We start from the raw sequence: 15,461 nt of genomic DNA, 5'->3' as shown, positions 1-15,461 counted from the left end.
CTTGGGATCAGAATTGGCCTGTGCTACTGAAGAGCTATGCCTGTCTGTTCCTCTCTGGGCCTCAGTTTTCTCAAATGTCAACTAAGGGGGTAGGGCTCGATCGCCTTCCAGCTCCTCATTCATCCACCCATCACCCGCTAGGAACCCAACATTATACTGGGAGTTTACAGTCCAGCCAGGTAGACACATTCATAAGTAATTAAAATAGATACCGTATACAAAAAAATTAGCCCGGCGTGGTAGTGCATGCCTGTAATCCCAGCTACTTGGGAGGTTGAGGCAGGAGAATCACTTGAACCTGGAAGGCAAAGGTTGCAATGAGCCAAGATCATGCCGATGCACTCCAGCCTGGTCGACAGAGTGAGACTCCATCTCAATAAATAAATAAAATAGACGCTGCCAGGGGGCTCAGAGAAGACTTCCTAGAAGAAATGATGTCTTAAAAGAGTCTAGGAGTTTGCCTGATGGCGAAGGGGAGGCATTCTAAGCAACAACAGCAGATGGACAAAAGCCAGGGGCGTGAGGTGGGCCTGGGGTGGACATTGTACCTAGTTGAGTGTGGGAGAGCACCAGACACTGAGGTAGGAGTGGTGGGCAAGTACCAGCCCCCTGGGGCCCAGGGGCCCTGCAGAGTTTGGGCTTCCCATGTCTGCTGGGGAGTTGGTGTGGACGTTTTCAAATAGTGGCTTCATTGAAATAAAATTCACATACCATACAATTTGCCTATTTAAATTGTACAAATCAGGCCAGGTGTGGTGGCTCACGCCTGTAATCCCAGCACTTTGGGAGCCGAGGTGGGTGGATCACTTGAGGTCAGGAGTTCGTGACCAGCCTGGCCAACATGGTGAAACCCTGTCTCTACTAAAAATACAAAATTAGCCAGGCGTGGTGGTGGGCGCCTGTAGTCCCAGCTACTCGGGAAGCTGAGGCAGGAGAATCGCTTGAACCCAGGAGGCAGAGGCTGCAGTGAGCCGAGATTGCGCCACTGCACTCCAGCCTGGGTGACAGAGTGAGACTCCATCTCAAAAAAAATAAAATAAATTGTACAAATCAATGGTTTTTAGTGTATTCAAAGAATTGTGCAACCATCACCACCATCAATTTTAGAACATATTCATCACCCCAAAAAGAAGCCCTGTTCCCCATTAGCAGCTCCTCCCCCTGCTCCTCTATGCCCAGCCGTTGGCAGCCATGCATCGACTTTCTGTCTCTTTCGATGTGCCTGTGCTGGGCCTGTTTCATATAAATGGAATCCTGCTTTCATGGCTGGCTTCTTTCACTGAGCACGATGTGTCCGGGGGTCGCCTGGGCCGTAGCATGTGTCAATGCTTTGTTCCTTTTTATGGCCGAATAGTATTCCAGTGTATGTGCCTTTGTGGATTTTTAAGTGACTTGGAAAGGTCTGCACTCCAGAGAGCTAGTTTGGAGAGTGGGTGGGCGGGAGGAGGCCAGATGGCATGAGAGGCTGAGGCATGGGTGGAAAGAGCTTTCTAGATGCTGGCAGCGGGGGGAGCGGCCAAGACAAGACCAGAGACTGCTGAGGAGGGAAGACCTAGTAATTGATCGGCTACAGGGGGACAGGGTAGAGAGTGACGCCACTTCCCAGGACAGAGAAGAGTGAGTTTCATGAAGCACAGTGCCATAGGTACAGAAATGATACAGTGCCTGGTGGTGGGGGTCGAACCTGGCCAGGCAACACAGCAAATGAAGGGCAGCTTAGGGCAGGGGTGGTCTGGGAATCTGAGAGGGAGCCAGGACACTGCCAGGGGGAGAGGGTAGCCAGGAAGGCAGTCCAGATGGAAGGGCTGGCACCACACAGAGGGGAGAGGGAGCAGCTACCCACTGGCAGCCCCCCGGGAATGCCCCACAGATGGACGAGGGATGCTGAATCGGGTAGGCTGTCTGCAGAGAGGGAGCAGGAGCAGCCTGATCTTGGGGCCAAAACCCTTTGGCATCTCTAAGGATGGTTCTAGACCTTCCTGGGAACCTTGTGCCCCCATTCTGTGGAGGAGGAAAGCCGTTCAGAGAGGCCGACTGCTTGACCAGAGCTGGGGCTGCAGCCTGCGTGTCCTGACTGCCCAGAAGCTCTGGGCAGTGCCAAGATGGTGAGACTGCCCCTTCATCCAGCCATCAGGGAAAGGTCGGTGCCCAAGAGGAAGAAGAGAAGGAGGGCAGGAGGACTCAGGGGACCCAGAGCCAGTGCAGTAAACCTCATGGCCCCTTTGTGTGGTAGATGCTCTTACCAGTGAGAATAGTGTAGCTCAGGGAGGTCAAACAGCTTGTCAAAGGTCACTCAGCAAATTGCTTTTGAACCAGATGGCTTAATACTGCCAGGAATTGTTACAAGTGTTTTTACATAAGTTAAGCAATATAAACTGACAACAACCCTAGGAGATAGATACCATTGTCCCATTTTACAGATAAGGAAACAGTTTAAGTGACTTCCCCGAGGCCACACTGCTCACACGGGGGGCTCTGGGTTTGCCAGCAGCCTGCACACTAACCACTGTGTTCACTGCCCTCCGGCTTGCATGGCCTCCAAAGCCCATGCTCATTCCACTTAAGCAGGCAACTCCAAGAAGTATTTATGGGCCAGGTGTGGTGGCTTATGCTTGTAATCCCAGCACTCTGGGAGGCCGAGGCAGAAGGACTGCTTGAGCCCAGGAGTTCAAGACTAACCTGAGCAACATAGTGACACCCCCATCTCTACAAAACAAAACCAAAAAAATTTAATAACAACAACAAAAGAAGTATTTATAGAGCACTTGCTGAGTGCAGATTCCAAGCTAGGCACAGGACAAGCAGCTGTGAGTCAGACATGGCTCTGATCCTGGGGGAGTTGAGAGCATGGCCAGGAGACCCCCAGAAAAATAATTATGGTGGGTAAGTAGAGCACTCTGAACCCAAGCAATGTTCTGGGCACCAAGAAAGGCAGAGTCTCTGAGGCCAGAGCTGGTTGAGGGTTGAGGGAGAGTGGTTTGCTAATACTTGGACTGGGAAGATAAGCCTTGAAGACTAGAGGTGGAAAAAAATGAACTAGGGAAATTTATGTTAATTGTTTATATACACAGAAACTAATGTTCAGAGAGGCTGAGTCACTTGCTGAAGAACCCACAGCACCCAGGCATGAAATGTACTCCCGGTGAGGGCCTGGGGGCCTGTGGATGGTTTAGCTGCATTTCATCCCAAGGAGACGAAATGTTTGTTGCAAAGCTCTTTCGTGTCCACCCACTTACCCATTGCACAATCCCTTCAAGGTATGATAGCAGAGCTGGGTTCATGAACCCAGCAGGCTGAAGCTGGGAGAGGGGCAGGGTCTAGACCCTCAGCCTCCTAATTCTCAGCCCAGGGCCAGCAAGAAGAGGAAGGTGGATCTGAATATGTGTGCACACAAGGCTGCTGCCTCTTATAGGCCCTAACCTCATACTCAGAGCTGCATGGGGGGTGGACTCCGTATCAAGGATGATGGCCACAGCCCATGGGAGAAGCCAAATGCAGGCCGAGTGCAAATGTGGGCCGAGTGCAAGCAGTGCCCTCCTTAGGCTGGCCCTGGTACTGCAGGCCCCTTTTATTAATATTTTAATAAATTGATCACATACCAACTATAACAGCTACTATTCATTGGGCACCTATACTGTGCAAGGCCTTGTGCCATGTGCCTTACGCTTAAGCAGAATACTCACAATGACCCTACAGGGATGGGCCTTAGAATCCTAATTTTACAAATAAGAAAACTGAGTCTGAGTAGTTAAGCAGATTGTCTGGGGCTGCACAGCTAGTAAAAGGCCTAGCCAGTACTCAAAGCCAGGTCGGTCTGATTCCAAAAGTAGTGTTCTCTTCTGTTCTGCCACATCGCCTCTCTATGCTGCCCTAGGACTTTTCTTCTGCCGTGTAGTCATCTCAATTGTCTGCAACCCAGGAATCTAGTTCTAAGAATCAGCGCCCAGCCAGACATTAGTAAGCAAGACCGGAACCCATGCACACTGCCCCAGATGTCTTCAGATGTGCCTCATAACTAGGTCAGGATTGATTCTAGAGACCGTGACACAGCCAGGCTGGGATAGGTGAGGGAAGATTGCTGGGAGCCCTAGACAGCTCAGGGACAAGAAACTAGGGAGCCCTGGCAGAATAAGAACGCCCATGTTGGGGTCTGGAGACTTCAAACGCTTCAAGAGATGAGATTTTCCAGCAATGGTGCTGCAGGGCCCCTCTACGAGGCTCCGTGGCCCCTGCGTGAGACTGCGTGGCTCGTGACCTCCCTGAGTCTTCATCTGGTTTCCTGGTGACTCTCCTTGTCTTCTCTCTCAGGTTGTCCATCTGGAACTTTCAAGGCCAACCAAGGAGACAAGGCCTGTACCCACTGTCCCATCAACAGCCGGACCACTTCTGAAGGGGCCACCAACTGTGTCTGCCGCAATGGCTACTACAGAGCAGACCTGGATCCCCTGGACATGCCCTGCACAAGTAAGTCCCGGGGCCCCTCAAGGGCGATGCCTGACCGAGTCCCAGGTCTACCTGCAGAAAGGCTCAGAGCGAGGGCTGGGTGCCATCCGGTTACAGCCAGTCTTTCCCTGGTGGGAAGAGAAATGGAAAAGTAAGGGGCATCAAGAAAGGGGCATCCTGGGGTGGCCGTGCTCCCACCATGCAGACACCATGGTGCTGGCGTCTGGCTCCTTACCCCCTGCTGCTGAGTCACATGAAAGATCAAGTCAAGGTCTGGATTCACAAAGGGACAAGGGAAGGGAGGCTTGGCAGGAGATGAAGCAACACAGGTAGTGTCTGTGGCAGAAGAGGCTGCCCAGTGTTCTAACCTGGCAGCGGCTGCCTGAATCACAGCCCAAGGTCCTCTAGGAAGGGGCTGACTAAGAGCACGGCATCACAACCCCTGTATCTGTCAGGGATGACATTCAGCTGTAAGTAACAGAGCTGACCCTGGTGGCTGAAACTGTACAGATTTATTCTCTCACCCAAAAGGAGCCCAAGGCAGACAGTCCTGGAACAGTATGGTCAATCCACGATGGCCTTTGGGGCCTGACTTTCTGCCATTCAGGGTGGCATAATCTTAGCTCACTGTAGCCTCAACCTCCTGGGCTCAAGTGCCCTCAGCCTTCTGCCCTCAGCCTCCTGAATACCTGGGATTACAGGCGTGCACCACCACACCCAGCTAATTTTTCATACAGACAGGGTATCACTATGTTCTATCTAGCCAAGGCTAGATTTGAACTCCTGGGCTCAAGGAATCTTCCCACATCCTCCCAAAGTGCTGGTGCTGGATTACAGGCATGAGCCACCACACCCAACCTAGTTTTGGTTCTTTTTTTTTTTTCTTTTTTTTTTTGAGATGGAGTCTCGCTTTGTCACCCAGGCTCTGGAATGCAATGGCGTGATCTCAGCTCATGACAACCTCCACCTCCCGGGTTCAAGTAATTCTCCCACCTCAGCCTCCCGAGTAGCTGGGATTACAGGCACCCGCTATCATACCCGGCTAATTTTTTGTACTTTTAGTAGAGACAGGGTTTCCTGTGTTGGCCAGGCTGGTCTTGAACTCCTGACCTCAGGTGATCCGCCTGCCTCGGCCTCCCAAAGTGCTGGGATTACAGTGTGAGCCACTGTTGTTTCTGTTCTTAAGGTCACTTCATAGTCCAACATAGCTGCTGAAGTCCCAGCCATCACACACATTTTAGGCGGCAGAAGGGGGGAAGGACAAAGGGACATGCCATAGTTGTCTGTCTCTTTTTAAAGAAACAGTCCTAGTCAACAGCTTCTGCTCTATATCAGTGGCAAGCACTTAAACACAGGAGGCTGGGAAATGCCATCTTTTAGCTGGACATGTTGCCACCGTGAATAAAGCTGAGCTGTTCTAAGGAAGAAGGCGAAAATACATACTGGGCAGGTATAATTCCAAATGTGAAAATACTATCCTCAGTCACAAACACTGAGCAGGTTGGAACCTGGAGGGAAAGGTTTGAGCAGGTGTACGGCAGGCTAAGTTATACTCCAGAAACACCTCTCTGGTGGGGAGACAGGAGAAAGAATTTAAGGAGGTCCTTTCGGAGGCCTGGGCTGGAGCCAGAGCAGTGGGTACAGAGTGATCAGTGGGGGATAGTACCCCCTGAGCCCCCCACTGACCAACACCTCTCCCCTGCCCCAGCCATCCCCTCTGCACCCCAGGCTGTGATTTCCAGTGTCAATGAGACCTCCCTCATGCTGGAGTGGACCCCTCCCCGCGACTCTGGAGGCCGAGAGGACCTCGTCTACAACATCATCTGCAAGAGCTGTGGCTCGGGCCGGGGCGCCTGCACCCGCTGCGGGGACAACGTGCAGTACGCACCGCGCCAGCTGGGCCTGACCGAGCCACGCATTTACATCAGTGACCTGCTGGCCCACACCCAGTACACCTTCGAGATCCAGGCCGTGAATGGCGTTACTGACCAGAGCCCCTTCTCGCCTCAGTTCGCCTCTGTGAACATCACCACCAACCAGGCAGGTAAGCGCTTCCGACGTGGGCCAGGGTAGTGCCCCATCGTGCTGTGCCAGGGAGGGCACACACAAGACTCACAAAAGACTCCTTCACATCTGTGGAGTGATTTCTTCTTTTCAAAGGTTTTTCATGTGATCCGTCCACCTGGGAGAGTAAGCGCTACCTCTTCATTGTGGTGGTATTGGTAATAATTGCTCCCACTTGTTGAGTGCATATTATTGAAGGTAAAAGTTAAGCTGCTGTAACGAAAAGATCCAACATTAGGTGCCTTAAAGAACGTGGACGTATTTCATGGGAGAATCCAGAGGTGAGCAGTCCACGTTAGCGGGGTGGCTCTGATCCACTCAGAGACTCAGGGACCCAGGTGATTTCCTCGTTTCCCCATGCCCCCTGCTCCTTATCTGTATGATCCAAACTGAGTCTCAGGCATGTCTGTGGGAAGAGAGGGAAGACAGGGCAGCATGATGTTTGAAGCAAGGTAGGTAGAGGCAGCATCTTTCTCTTCTGCATGCATTCCACGGGAGGGGCCTCAGTCACATGGCCTCACTGAGACCCAGGAGAGCCCGGAGGTGTCATCTCTTGCAGCCTAACTTGAACCTCGATCACAAGTGCTTTCTGTGAAGCTCAGCCCACTCCAGTCTAACTCCAGCGAAACTCTCCTGAAGCTCACCTTTACTAACCCTTTCTGTGGCCTCGCGTCATCCTCCACCCACCACCCTTCTTTCCCTCACAGCGAAAAAGGAAGTTGCCGAACACCGCAGTCTCCCCTCCACCCTGTTCTCTCTCTAGTCCCCACTCACTTGGGCTCCTAGCCTCCCCTCTCCACCAGGACCGCTGTCCTCAGTGTCACGTGAGGCTGAGTCCCAGAGATGCTTCCCAGCCTCATCCCCACCTGAGGGCCACATGTGATTATCGAGGACATTATGCTACCTGTGGGTAGAAGATCTCACGGTTGGCACTGTGAGCGTGCCCCTCAGTTATTCACTCAGCAACCTTTGCCAAACCCCTGCAGTGAGCATGGTCAGGGCCGTGTCCATGGAAGAGCTGAGGGAGGCCAGGCCGCAGGAGGGAAAGTGAGTGGGCCTCCAAGCTGATCTTTCTGATGTAGGGTAGGGCCCACACGGTAAGCATGCAGGGATCCAGATGTGGAAGTCCAGACCCAGGAAGTCTTCCTGGAGGAGGTGGAATTTGACTTGCAGTTTGAAGGACCAGTCAAAAATTTTTTTTTTAGAGATGGAGTCTTATATGTTGCCCAGGCTCCTCTTGAACTCCTGACCTCAAATGATCCTCTTGCCTCAGCCTCCCAAAGTGCTGGGATTACAAACAAGAGCCATTGCACCCAGCCAGTAGAATGTTGAAAGGAACAATAGAAAAAAATGGCATTGAAGGGAGGAAGGGCATGCCAAGGACATAGAAAGAAAGAGGGCAACTGGCTGGGCACAGTGGCTCACGTCTGTAATCCCAGAACTTTGGGAGGCCAAGGCAGGAGGATCACCTGAGGTCAGGAGTTCGAGACCAACCTGGCCAACATGGTGAAGCCCCATCTCTACTAAAAATACAAAAATTAGCCAGGTATGGTGGCACATGCCTGTAATCCCGGCTACTCAGGAGGCTGAGGCAGGAGAATCACTTGAACCCAGGAGGCGAAGGTTGCAGTGGGCCGAGATCACGCCATTGCACTCCAGCCTGGGCGACAAGAGCGAAACTCTAAGAAAAAAAGAGAGAGAGAGGGCAACTGACTCCACCTGGTTGAGGGGTGTTTTCCGTGCATGACCTCACTGCATTGTTGTGGCCTCTCTGAGAAGGAGGCATCCGTGTCCCCATTTCACAGATGATGCTCAGACAAGTTGAGTCGCAAAGCCAGGAAGAGTGAGAGGCAAGAATTGACTAGCTCTGACAGACTCCAGTCCTTGGGCGAAGTCCTTGATGTATCCACAGCACCTTGAGCTTGTGGGTCTGATTGTGCATTTGAGTCTGTGTATGTGTGAGTGTACTGTCATATGTGTTTGGTGACCATGTGTTTACAACGCATATGACTGTGGCCATGTGGGTTCTGTATACATGCATTTGTGAGCATGGATGTGTCAACCTGTGGGGCCTTGGGGACAGGCGTAGGGGGTATTGTGTATCTGAGCATGAGTTTGTACATCTAACTGTGCCTCTGCCTGTCTGTGTGTTTGGGTCTGAGGAGTGTGGTTTTATTTGGGAATGTTGGTGGTGTTGCTGTGGCTGAGAGGGCATGTTTGTGACTGACTGAACTGTAGTTCTTTTGAGGTCCTGGGTGCCTTTAAGCCGCACTCAGATTGGGGTCCAGAGGGAGCTGACTCAAAGGAGGCAATCTGAGAAGACCCTCAAAAACCAGCGGGGCATAGTGGTGCTTGCCTGTAATCCCAGCACTTTGAGAGGCCAAGGTGAATGGATCACATGAGGTCAGGAGTTCGAGACCAGTCTGGCCAACATGGTGAAATCCTGTCTCTACTAAAAATACAAAATTTAGACAGGCGTGGTGGTGAGTGCCTGTAATCCCAGCTATTCGGGAGGCTAAGGCCAGAGAATCACTTGAACCCGGGAGGCAGGGCTTTCAATGAGCCAAGATTGTGCTACTGCACTCCAGCCTGAGCAACAAAGCGAGATTCCATCTCAAAGAAGAAAAAAAGCCAGCAAGTGATAGAAAAGACCTCTAACAGTTTAGAAAGCCTCAGCTGTGCGTCTCTCTGGCTTGACAAAGCTCTGAACTGGAGAAACCCAGGACCCCATGGGGGTGGTGGAGAGAGAACTCTTTCTAACTGGTAGAAGCCAGAAGGAAGCTCCTGGAGCCCTTTCCCTGGTTGCAGGGAACTCTCCTACATCCATTTGGGAGCTCTGCAGGTGGAACTGCCTACTCAAGACGCCTCAGCTTATTAGCAGCTAGAAGTGGTTCTGGGCTGCTGGGAAGGACCCTGCTGTCTGGAGCTGGATGTACCCAGGAGTAGAGATGGGGCAGACTATGGAAGTGAGGGGTTTCCAGGGAATAGACATACAGGGAGAGCCCTCAGGATTTGAAGACAGAGAAGCAATGAGAAACAAGCAGTAGATTAGGAGCAGAGACCTAGGCTTGGCTTTGCCATTCATTTGCTGCATGACATTAGCAAATGAACAGCATTCATTTAGTCAGTGTATGAGTCAGTTACTCCTGCAATAATGCTGCATAACAAAATCACCCCACAACTCAGTAGTTTAAACAATAAACATTTATTTCCTCACTCACCAGTGTGTGGGTCAGCTGGGGTTTGACTAATCTTGGCCGTGCTCTCTGTGCTGGGCAGGAGTCCAGAATGTGAGTTGGGTTCAGCCTGTTTCATGTTTCTCCTCATTCTCCTTGGACTGGCAGCCACCCCAGACTTGTTTCTCTCAAGGTAAAGGGTAGGAGCATGGAGGGAGCCAACCATACCTCATTGGCCAAAACAAGTCCCACGGCCAAGCCCAGCATCAGTGGGATGGGGAAGTATACTCTATGCGCAGTGAGTGAGCCCTGCAGAGTTACTTGGCAAAGGATGTGGGTACCTAATCCTATCACAGAAAAGATCAATGACTGGGGTCATTGATCTAATCTACCATGCACATGAAAATCACTTCCTTCCTCTGAGGCCTCAGTTTCCCCACCAAATTTTACATAAGAACTATATATGAGCACAAGTTCCAGAACACAGATATCAGTCTACCCCAGTCCTGCTGAATCAGAACCCCAGGCGTAGACCCTGGGAATACACATTGTTAACAAGTGACTCACGTGTTTCTTACCATCGGACAAATTTGGGAAACTCAGGTCTAACCCCCTTGAAGCCCTCAAAGCCCTGAGGCTTTGGGAATTATAACAAGTCTTTCCCCCTCTTCTTTATTCCAAGCCCCTTGGCAAGCCCCTTCTCTTACAGCTGCTCAGAACCCAGCTGGGGGCTGTATAACCACACCACACCCCCACCCCATTATCCCCCTTTGCCAGATGAGGAAACTGAGGTCCAAAGAGGTATAGAGTCATTTATGCAAGGTCCTACTACTTAAGTGACCTCTACTAACATTTAAACCCAGGACCACGTGACTTCATGTCTACACTGTTCTCCAGTGTAGTGTAGACACAGTATCTGCCCTTGAGGATGTATGTCCTAGTTGGAAAAATAAGACACAGACACAGAGCCTACATACAAGATGGCATGGATGAGGGCCCAAGAGGTGCTGGGGGAGATGAGGGAGATCACAGGCAGGAAAATCATCCTCCTAGGGAATGAGCACAGGGTATGTCCTGGAAGGCTTCCTGGAAGAGGAGGCATTTGAACTTGACTTTGAAGAATGGAGAGGCTTCTAGCAAGCAGAGATGGAATCATACAGGAAGGAAGATGGCCTGGGGGAGGGAAGTGCAGGAGGCAACTGGAGGGAGGATTCTTCTTTCTGTTCCTCCTAAGTATCAGGTTTCCCTGACACAGAGTCTTGGCACATGCTGTTCCCTCTGCCTGGAAAGGCTTTCTTATCCCATTCTTCCTTCAGGCCTCAGCTCATTTCGCTGACCTTCCTGACTTGGTGGGACACCTCCCTCCCCAGCCCCAGCGCCAGGGCCTTCTAGTTCCCGTGGTAGAAATATTACCTTGTGTCATTGATCATTGAGTTCTTGTTCGTCTCCCCCATCATCAGCACTCGGCGCACACGATGGGTCTGCTTTTCCTCACCATGGTTTTGCCAGCACCTAGAGGGGGCTGCACCACAGTGAACATTCAGCGAACATTTTCAGAAGGGTTCGCAGAAGCGTGGGGTGAGGTGGGGTGTGGAGAAGTGCAGTCGGGCTGGGAAATGAGGCTGGGGACTCGATTTCCAGACAAATGCATTCAGTGGTTGGTTTTAAACAGACCCTAAAATTCAATATATAAATATCTAGCTCATTGCCTTAAAAGGGAAAAGTATTTCTTTTTTTTTTTTTTTTTGAGATGAAGTCTCGCTCTGTCGCCCAGGCTGGAGTGCAGGGGTGGTATTTCGGCTCACTGCAAGCTCCGCCTCCCGGGTTCAAGCCATTCTCCTGCCTCAGCCTCCTGAGTAGCTGGGACTATAGGCACCTGCCACCACGCCCGGCTAATTTTTTGCATTTTTAGTAGAGACAGGGTTTCACCGTGGTCTCCATCTCCTGACCTTGTGATCCGCCCGCCTTGGCCTCCCAAAATGCTGGGATTACAGATGTGAGCCACTGCGCCCGGCCAAAAAAGTGTTTCTTTTGGGCAGGTGACTGGGCCTTGCTCACAATCCCTTGGCATTCACCGGGGCCAGAACTGTCTTCTGACTTCGTATAGGCATCATGCCGCCTTCAAACCACGCTCTGCCTTTCCAGAACACCTTTCTGCCTCATATTCATGAGTCGTGCTCATGGCCGCCAAGGAAAGAGGCTGGGCTGGTCTTGAGGGGTAAGGAAACAGGGGTTGGGAGAGGTCATGCCATGTACCCAGGTGCACTCTGCTGGACAGTGGCAGACCCAAGAGTCAGTCCAGCTATTCAGAGTGAGCCACACTACCCTCCTGCCTGTCCACACCCACAAACAAGACCACGGCAGAGAGGGGCAGGAGGGAGGGACGGAGGCTGAGCCTTAGAGTGGGCAGTCAGAGGAGAGCTTCTCTCAGGAGGTGGCATTTAAGCTGAGGTCCGAATGACAAGCAGACAGCCCTGCAGACCTGGGGGCTGGGAGATGTAGCATTTCACTGATACAGGGCTTCTATCCCGTACCCTTGGCCGTTCTCCAGGGCTGCCCTGGACACAGCCTTCGCCCTTTAAGGATCTCACCCTGAGCAAGCCCAGAACACCCCACCTCTGCCAGGTTCCGGAGGTAGTGGGAAGGGTCTGTGCTTTGGAATCAGGCAGCCGAACCTGGCTTTGAGTCAAGCCTGGCTGCTCACCAGCATGCAACCTTGGACAAGTCACTCAGCTTATGTCTGATTGCATCTTCCTCATGGACACCTTCGCCCCCTCCTTACAGGAGGATTTAGCTGTGAGGATTTCAGCTAAGCTATGCCAGGTGCCTCCCAGGTTGCTGGCACAGGTAGGCACCTAAAACACAGAGATCATTCTCTATTCACTCTAATCCCCCAAACAGCTCACATTTGTCAAGTGCTAACTGTGTGCCAGGCACAGTGCTAAGCCCTTCACACTGAATCCTCACAACGATACGAGGTAGGTCCCGTTGTCATCCTGTTTTATAGATGAAAGGAAAGCAAGGCATTGAGAGGTAAGTAACTTACTCCGCTCTCCCAGGCCAGGAAGTAACAGAGCCTGAATAATTGTGTCTCTGCATCCTCAGGGCCCAATGTTGAGCAGACCCATGCCTTCTACAGAGATGGGGCAGGCAGTCCATATGCCCCATCCATACCACAGCCTGGCTGGGTATCCCCAGCCTTTGAGGCCCCCTGTAATGAACACGGTCAACCACTTAGGAAGCTCTACCATCCGCATATCCTAGGAGCTCGTGTTGGAGAAAGGACATCGGAGCTGGGCCTGACAAACTCAGCCCCCATCCCACATGGCCCATTCCAAGCTGTGTAGCCAGGATGTAAGAAGACCTCATTTCTCTGAGCCTCAGTTCCATCACCTACAAAATGGTCATTTATCTATCACTGCAGCTTTGCTAGATGGTTGTGGACATTAACAAGAATGTGGACAGCGCCTGGCACATAGAGGGACAGTACATGGCAGCTTGGCTTAGTTCTCTATTGCTGCCAGAACAAAATACCTCAAACCTAGCAACTTAACACAACACACATTTATTATCTTATCGTTCTGCAGGTTCAGAAGCCTAGCGTGGGCCGGGCGCAGTGGCTCACGCCTGTAATCCCAGCACTTTGGGAGGCCGAGGTGGGTGGGTCACAAGGTCAGGAGTTTGAGACCAGCCTGACCAACATGGTGAAAACCTGTCTCTACTAAAATTGCAAAAATTAGCCGGGCATGATGGCGCATGCCTGTAATCCCAGCTACTCAGGAGGCTGGGGCAGGAGAGTTGCTTGAACCCAGGAGGCGGAGGTTGCAGTGAACAGAGATCGTGCCATTGCACTCCAGCCTGGGTGACAGAGCAAGACTCCATCTCAAAAAAAAAAAAAAAAAGAAGTCTAGCTCTAGCATGGATCTCATCAGGCTAAAAGCAGTGTTGGCAGGGATGTGTCCTTTCTGATGGTGCTAAGGGACAATCTGTTTTCTTACTTAGAGGGGTTGTTAACAGAATTCAGTTCCATGTGGCTGTAGGAGTGAGGCCTCTCTCCCCTTGCTGACCATCAGCCGGGGGCTGCCTGAGCTCCTCAAGGCCTCTCTTGGGTCCTTCCACAGAACGCCGACATCTCAGAGGCAGCAGCAGGACGTTGAGCTCTTCTCACTCTCCAACTCATTGGTTCTTTAACTCTCTGCTGGGAAAGGTTCTCTTCATGTAAGCACTCAAGAGATGCAGTTCAAGCTACCTGGATAATCTAGGAAAATCTCTCCATCTCCAGGGTCATAACCTTCATCACACCTGCAAAGTCCCTTTTGTCATGTAAGGTAACATACTCACAGATCCAGGGGATTAAGACGTGAACATCTTTGGGGGGTCATTATTCTGCCTATCACAGAAGTTAAACCTACATCAAATTAAAACTCAGCAGCATTGGCAGAGGCCTTGGAGTTCACCTAGGGCAAACACCTCCTTTTAGAAGAAAACTGAGGCCCACAGAGGTTCCTTAGTGGCTACCCCAGATCCCACAGCAGGTCCCCAACACCCTGACTGGGTCTCCGTGACATCATTCCACATGGCTTTCTTGTGGAAAGACTTTCAACTCTCCAAAGCCTTTTCTGCCACTTGTGTTCTCTGATCCTCCCGTCCTGCTGTGGGGCGGGCACACAATGGCTCAGCCTCTGGAACTGGCATGAACATGTACTCACCTACTTCTCTCCCTGGGGGACCAAGGGGATCAGAGAGAAATGGGCCAAGAGAGCCCCCTGTGCACTCATGCCTGGGACCACGAGGTTCAAGAGGGAGATAGAGGGAGAGGGCACTTCCCTCCCTGGACTGAGCCCTCTGCGCGCATCTCTCTCTCTGATCCTCCCAAGCATTCTGCAGGGAAGGCATTGCTGACCTAGAGTATCATTTAAGATTGGTTTTGGCTGCATATTCCAAGAAGAAAAATAACAGACAGCCACTGCCACAGTAGTGCTGGTTAAAAATCAACCATTAACCACAAAGCCGACCGCATGGAACAAGAAGCACTTAGCTAGCTCGGGAGTCTCGGGGCTGACTGGACAGTGACGCTGGTCTTGGCTTGGTGCATTCTCAGGTTTGTCGTTCATCTGCTCCGGGTTACTCGGCAGCTCTTTGGGTTTTGTCATGGCTTTATTGCATGTTTGGGGGTTGACTGCTGTCCACTGGTCTGGAGTGGCCCTGGAGGGGACAACTGGAGCAACGACTCTGCTCCGACATGTCTCAGCCTCCAGCAAGTCCGCCTGTGCGTGTTTTCTCATGGCAATCACGGGGAACCAAGGCAGCAGGCAGACACTTGCAAGGGCTTTTGCAAGCCTCTGCTTATATTGTGTTGGCTTATATCCCATTGGCCACCACAAGTCACATGGCCAAGCGAGAGTCAGAGAGAGAGGACTACATAAGTTACAGGGCAAAGGGCATAGATACAGGGGGGTGATTAATACAGCCAGTCTAACAGAGTGGCTTAGACCAAAGGGAAGCTTCTTTTTCTCATGTGTGAAGCATGTTAGAAGATAGGAGTACAGCATCTCCATGGAGCCATCAGAGATCCACACTCCTCAGCACACAGCTTCATGTCCTCGTGGACCAAAATGGCTGCAAGATCTCTGGCTATCACATCCATGTCTCAGGTTGCAGTGGAAGGAGAGCGAGAAGGGTAGGGCCCTCCCTTTTAAGGAAACTTCCTGGAAGTCCCACACATGCTTCAGTTTATATCTCATGGCCACATCTCATGGCCACTTCTAGCTGCCAGAG

The 15,461-nt window shown here is 51.6% G+C and overlaps 1 protein-coding gene across 4 annotated transcripts in view; it reads left to right on the top strand.

The window, feature by feature from the left end:
• The window catches only part of LOC105494409 (EPH receptor B2), a 205,412-nt gene that overhangs the window by 149,226 nt on the left and 40,725 nt on the right, over positions 1-15,461 (top strand). For all 4 annotated transcript variants that reach the window (XM_071098836.1, XM_071098829.1, XM_071098828.1 and 1 more), the window contains exons 4-5: positions 4,309-4,464; positions 6,152-6,487. In XM_071098836.1, the coding sequence (XP_070954937.1) occupies positions 4,309-4,464; positions 6,152-6,487 (492 nt within the window). The remainder of the gene's footprint in view (positions 1-4,308; positions 4,465-6,151; positions 6,488-15,461) is intronic.

The sequence above is a fragment of the Macaca nemestrina genome, chromosome 1 (assembly GCF_043159975.1).
Source record: "Macaca nemestrina isolate mMacNem1 chromosome 1, mMacNem.hap1, whole genome shotgun sequence".
Lineage (NCBI taxonomy): Eukaryota > Metazoa > Chordata > Mammalia > Primates > Cercopithecidae > Macaca > Macaca nemestrina.
Note: the sequence above shows the minus strand (reverse complement) of the source record. Positions and strands in the feature narration are given on the sequence as shown.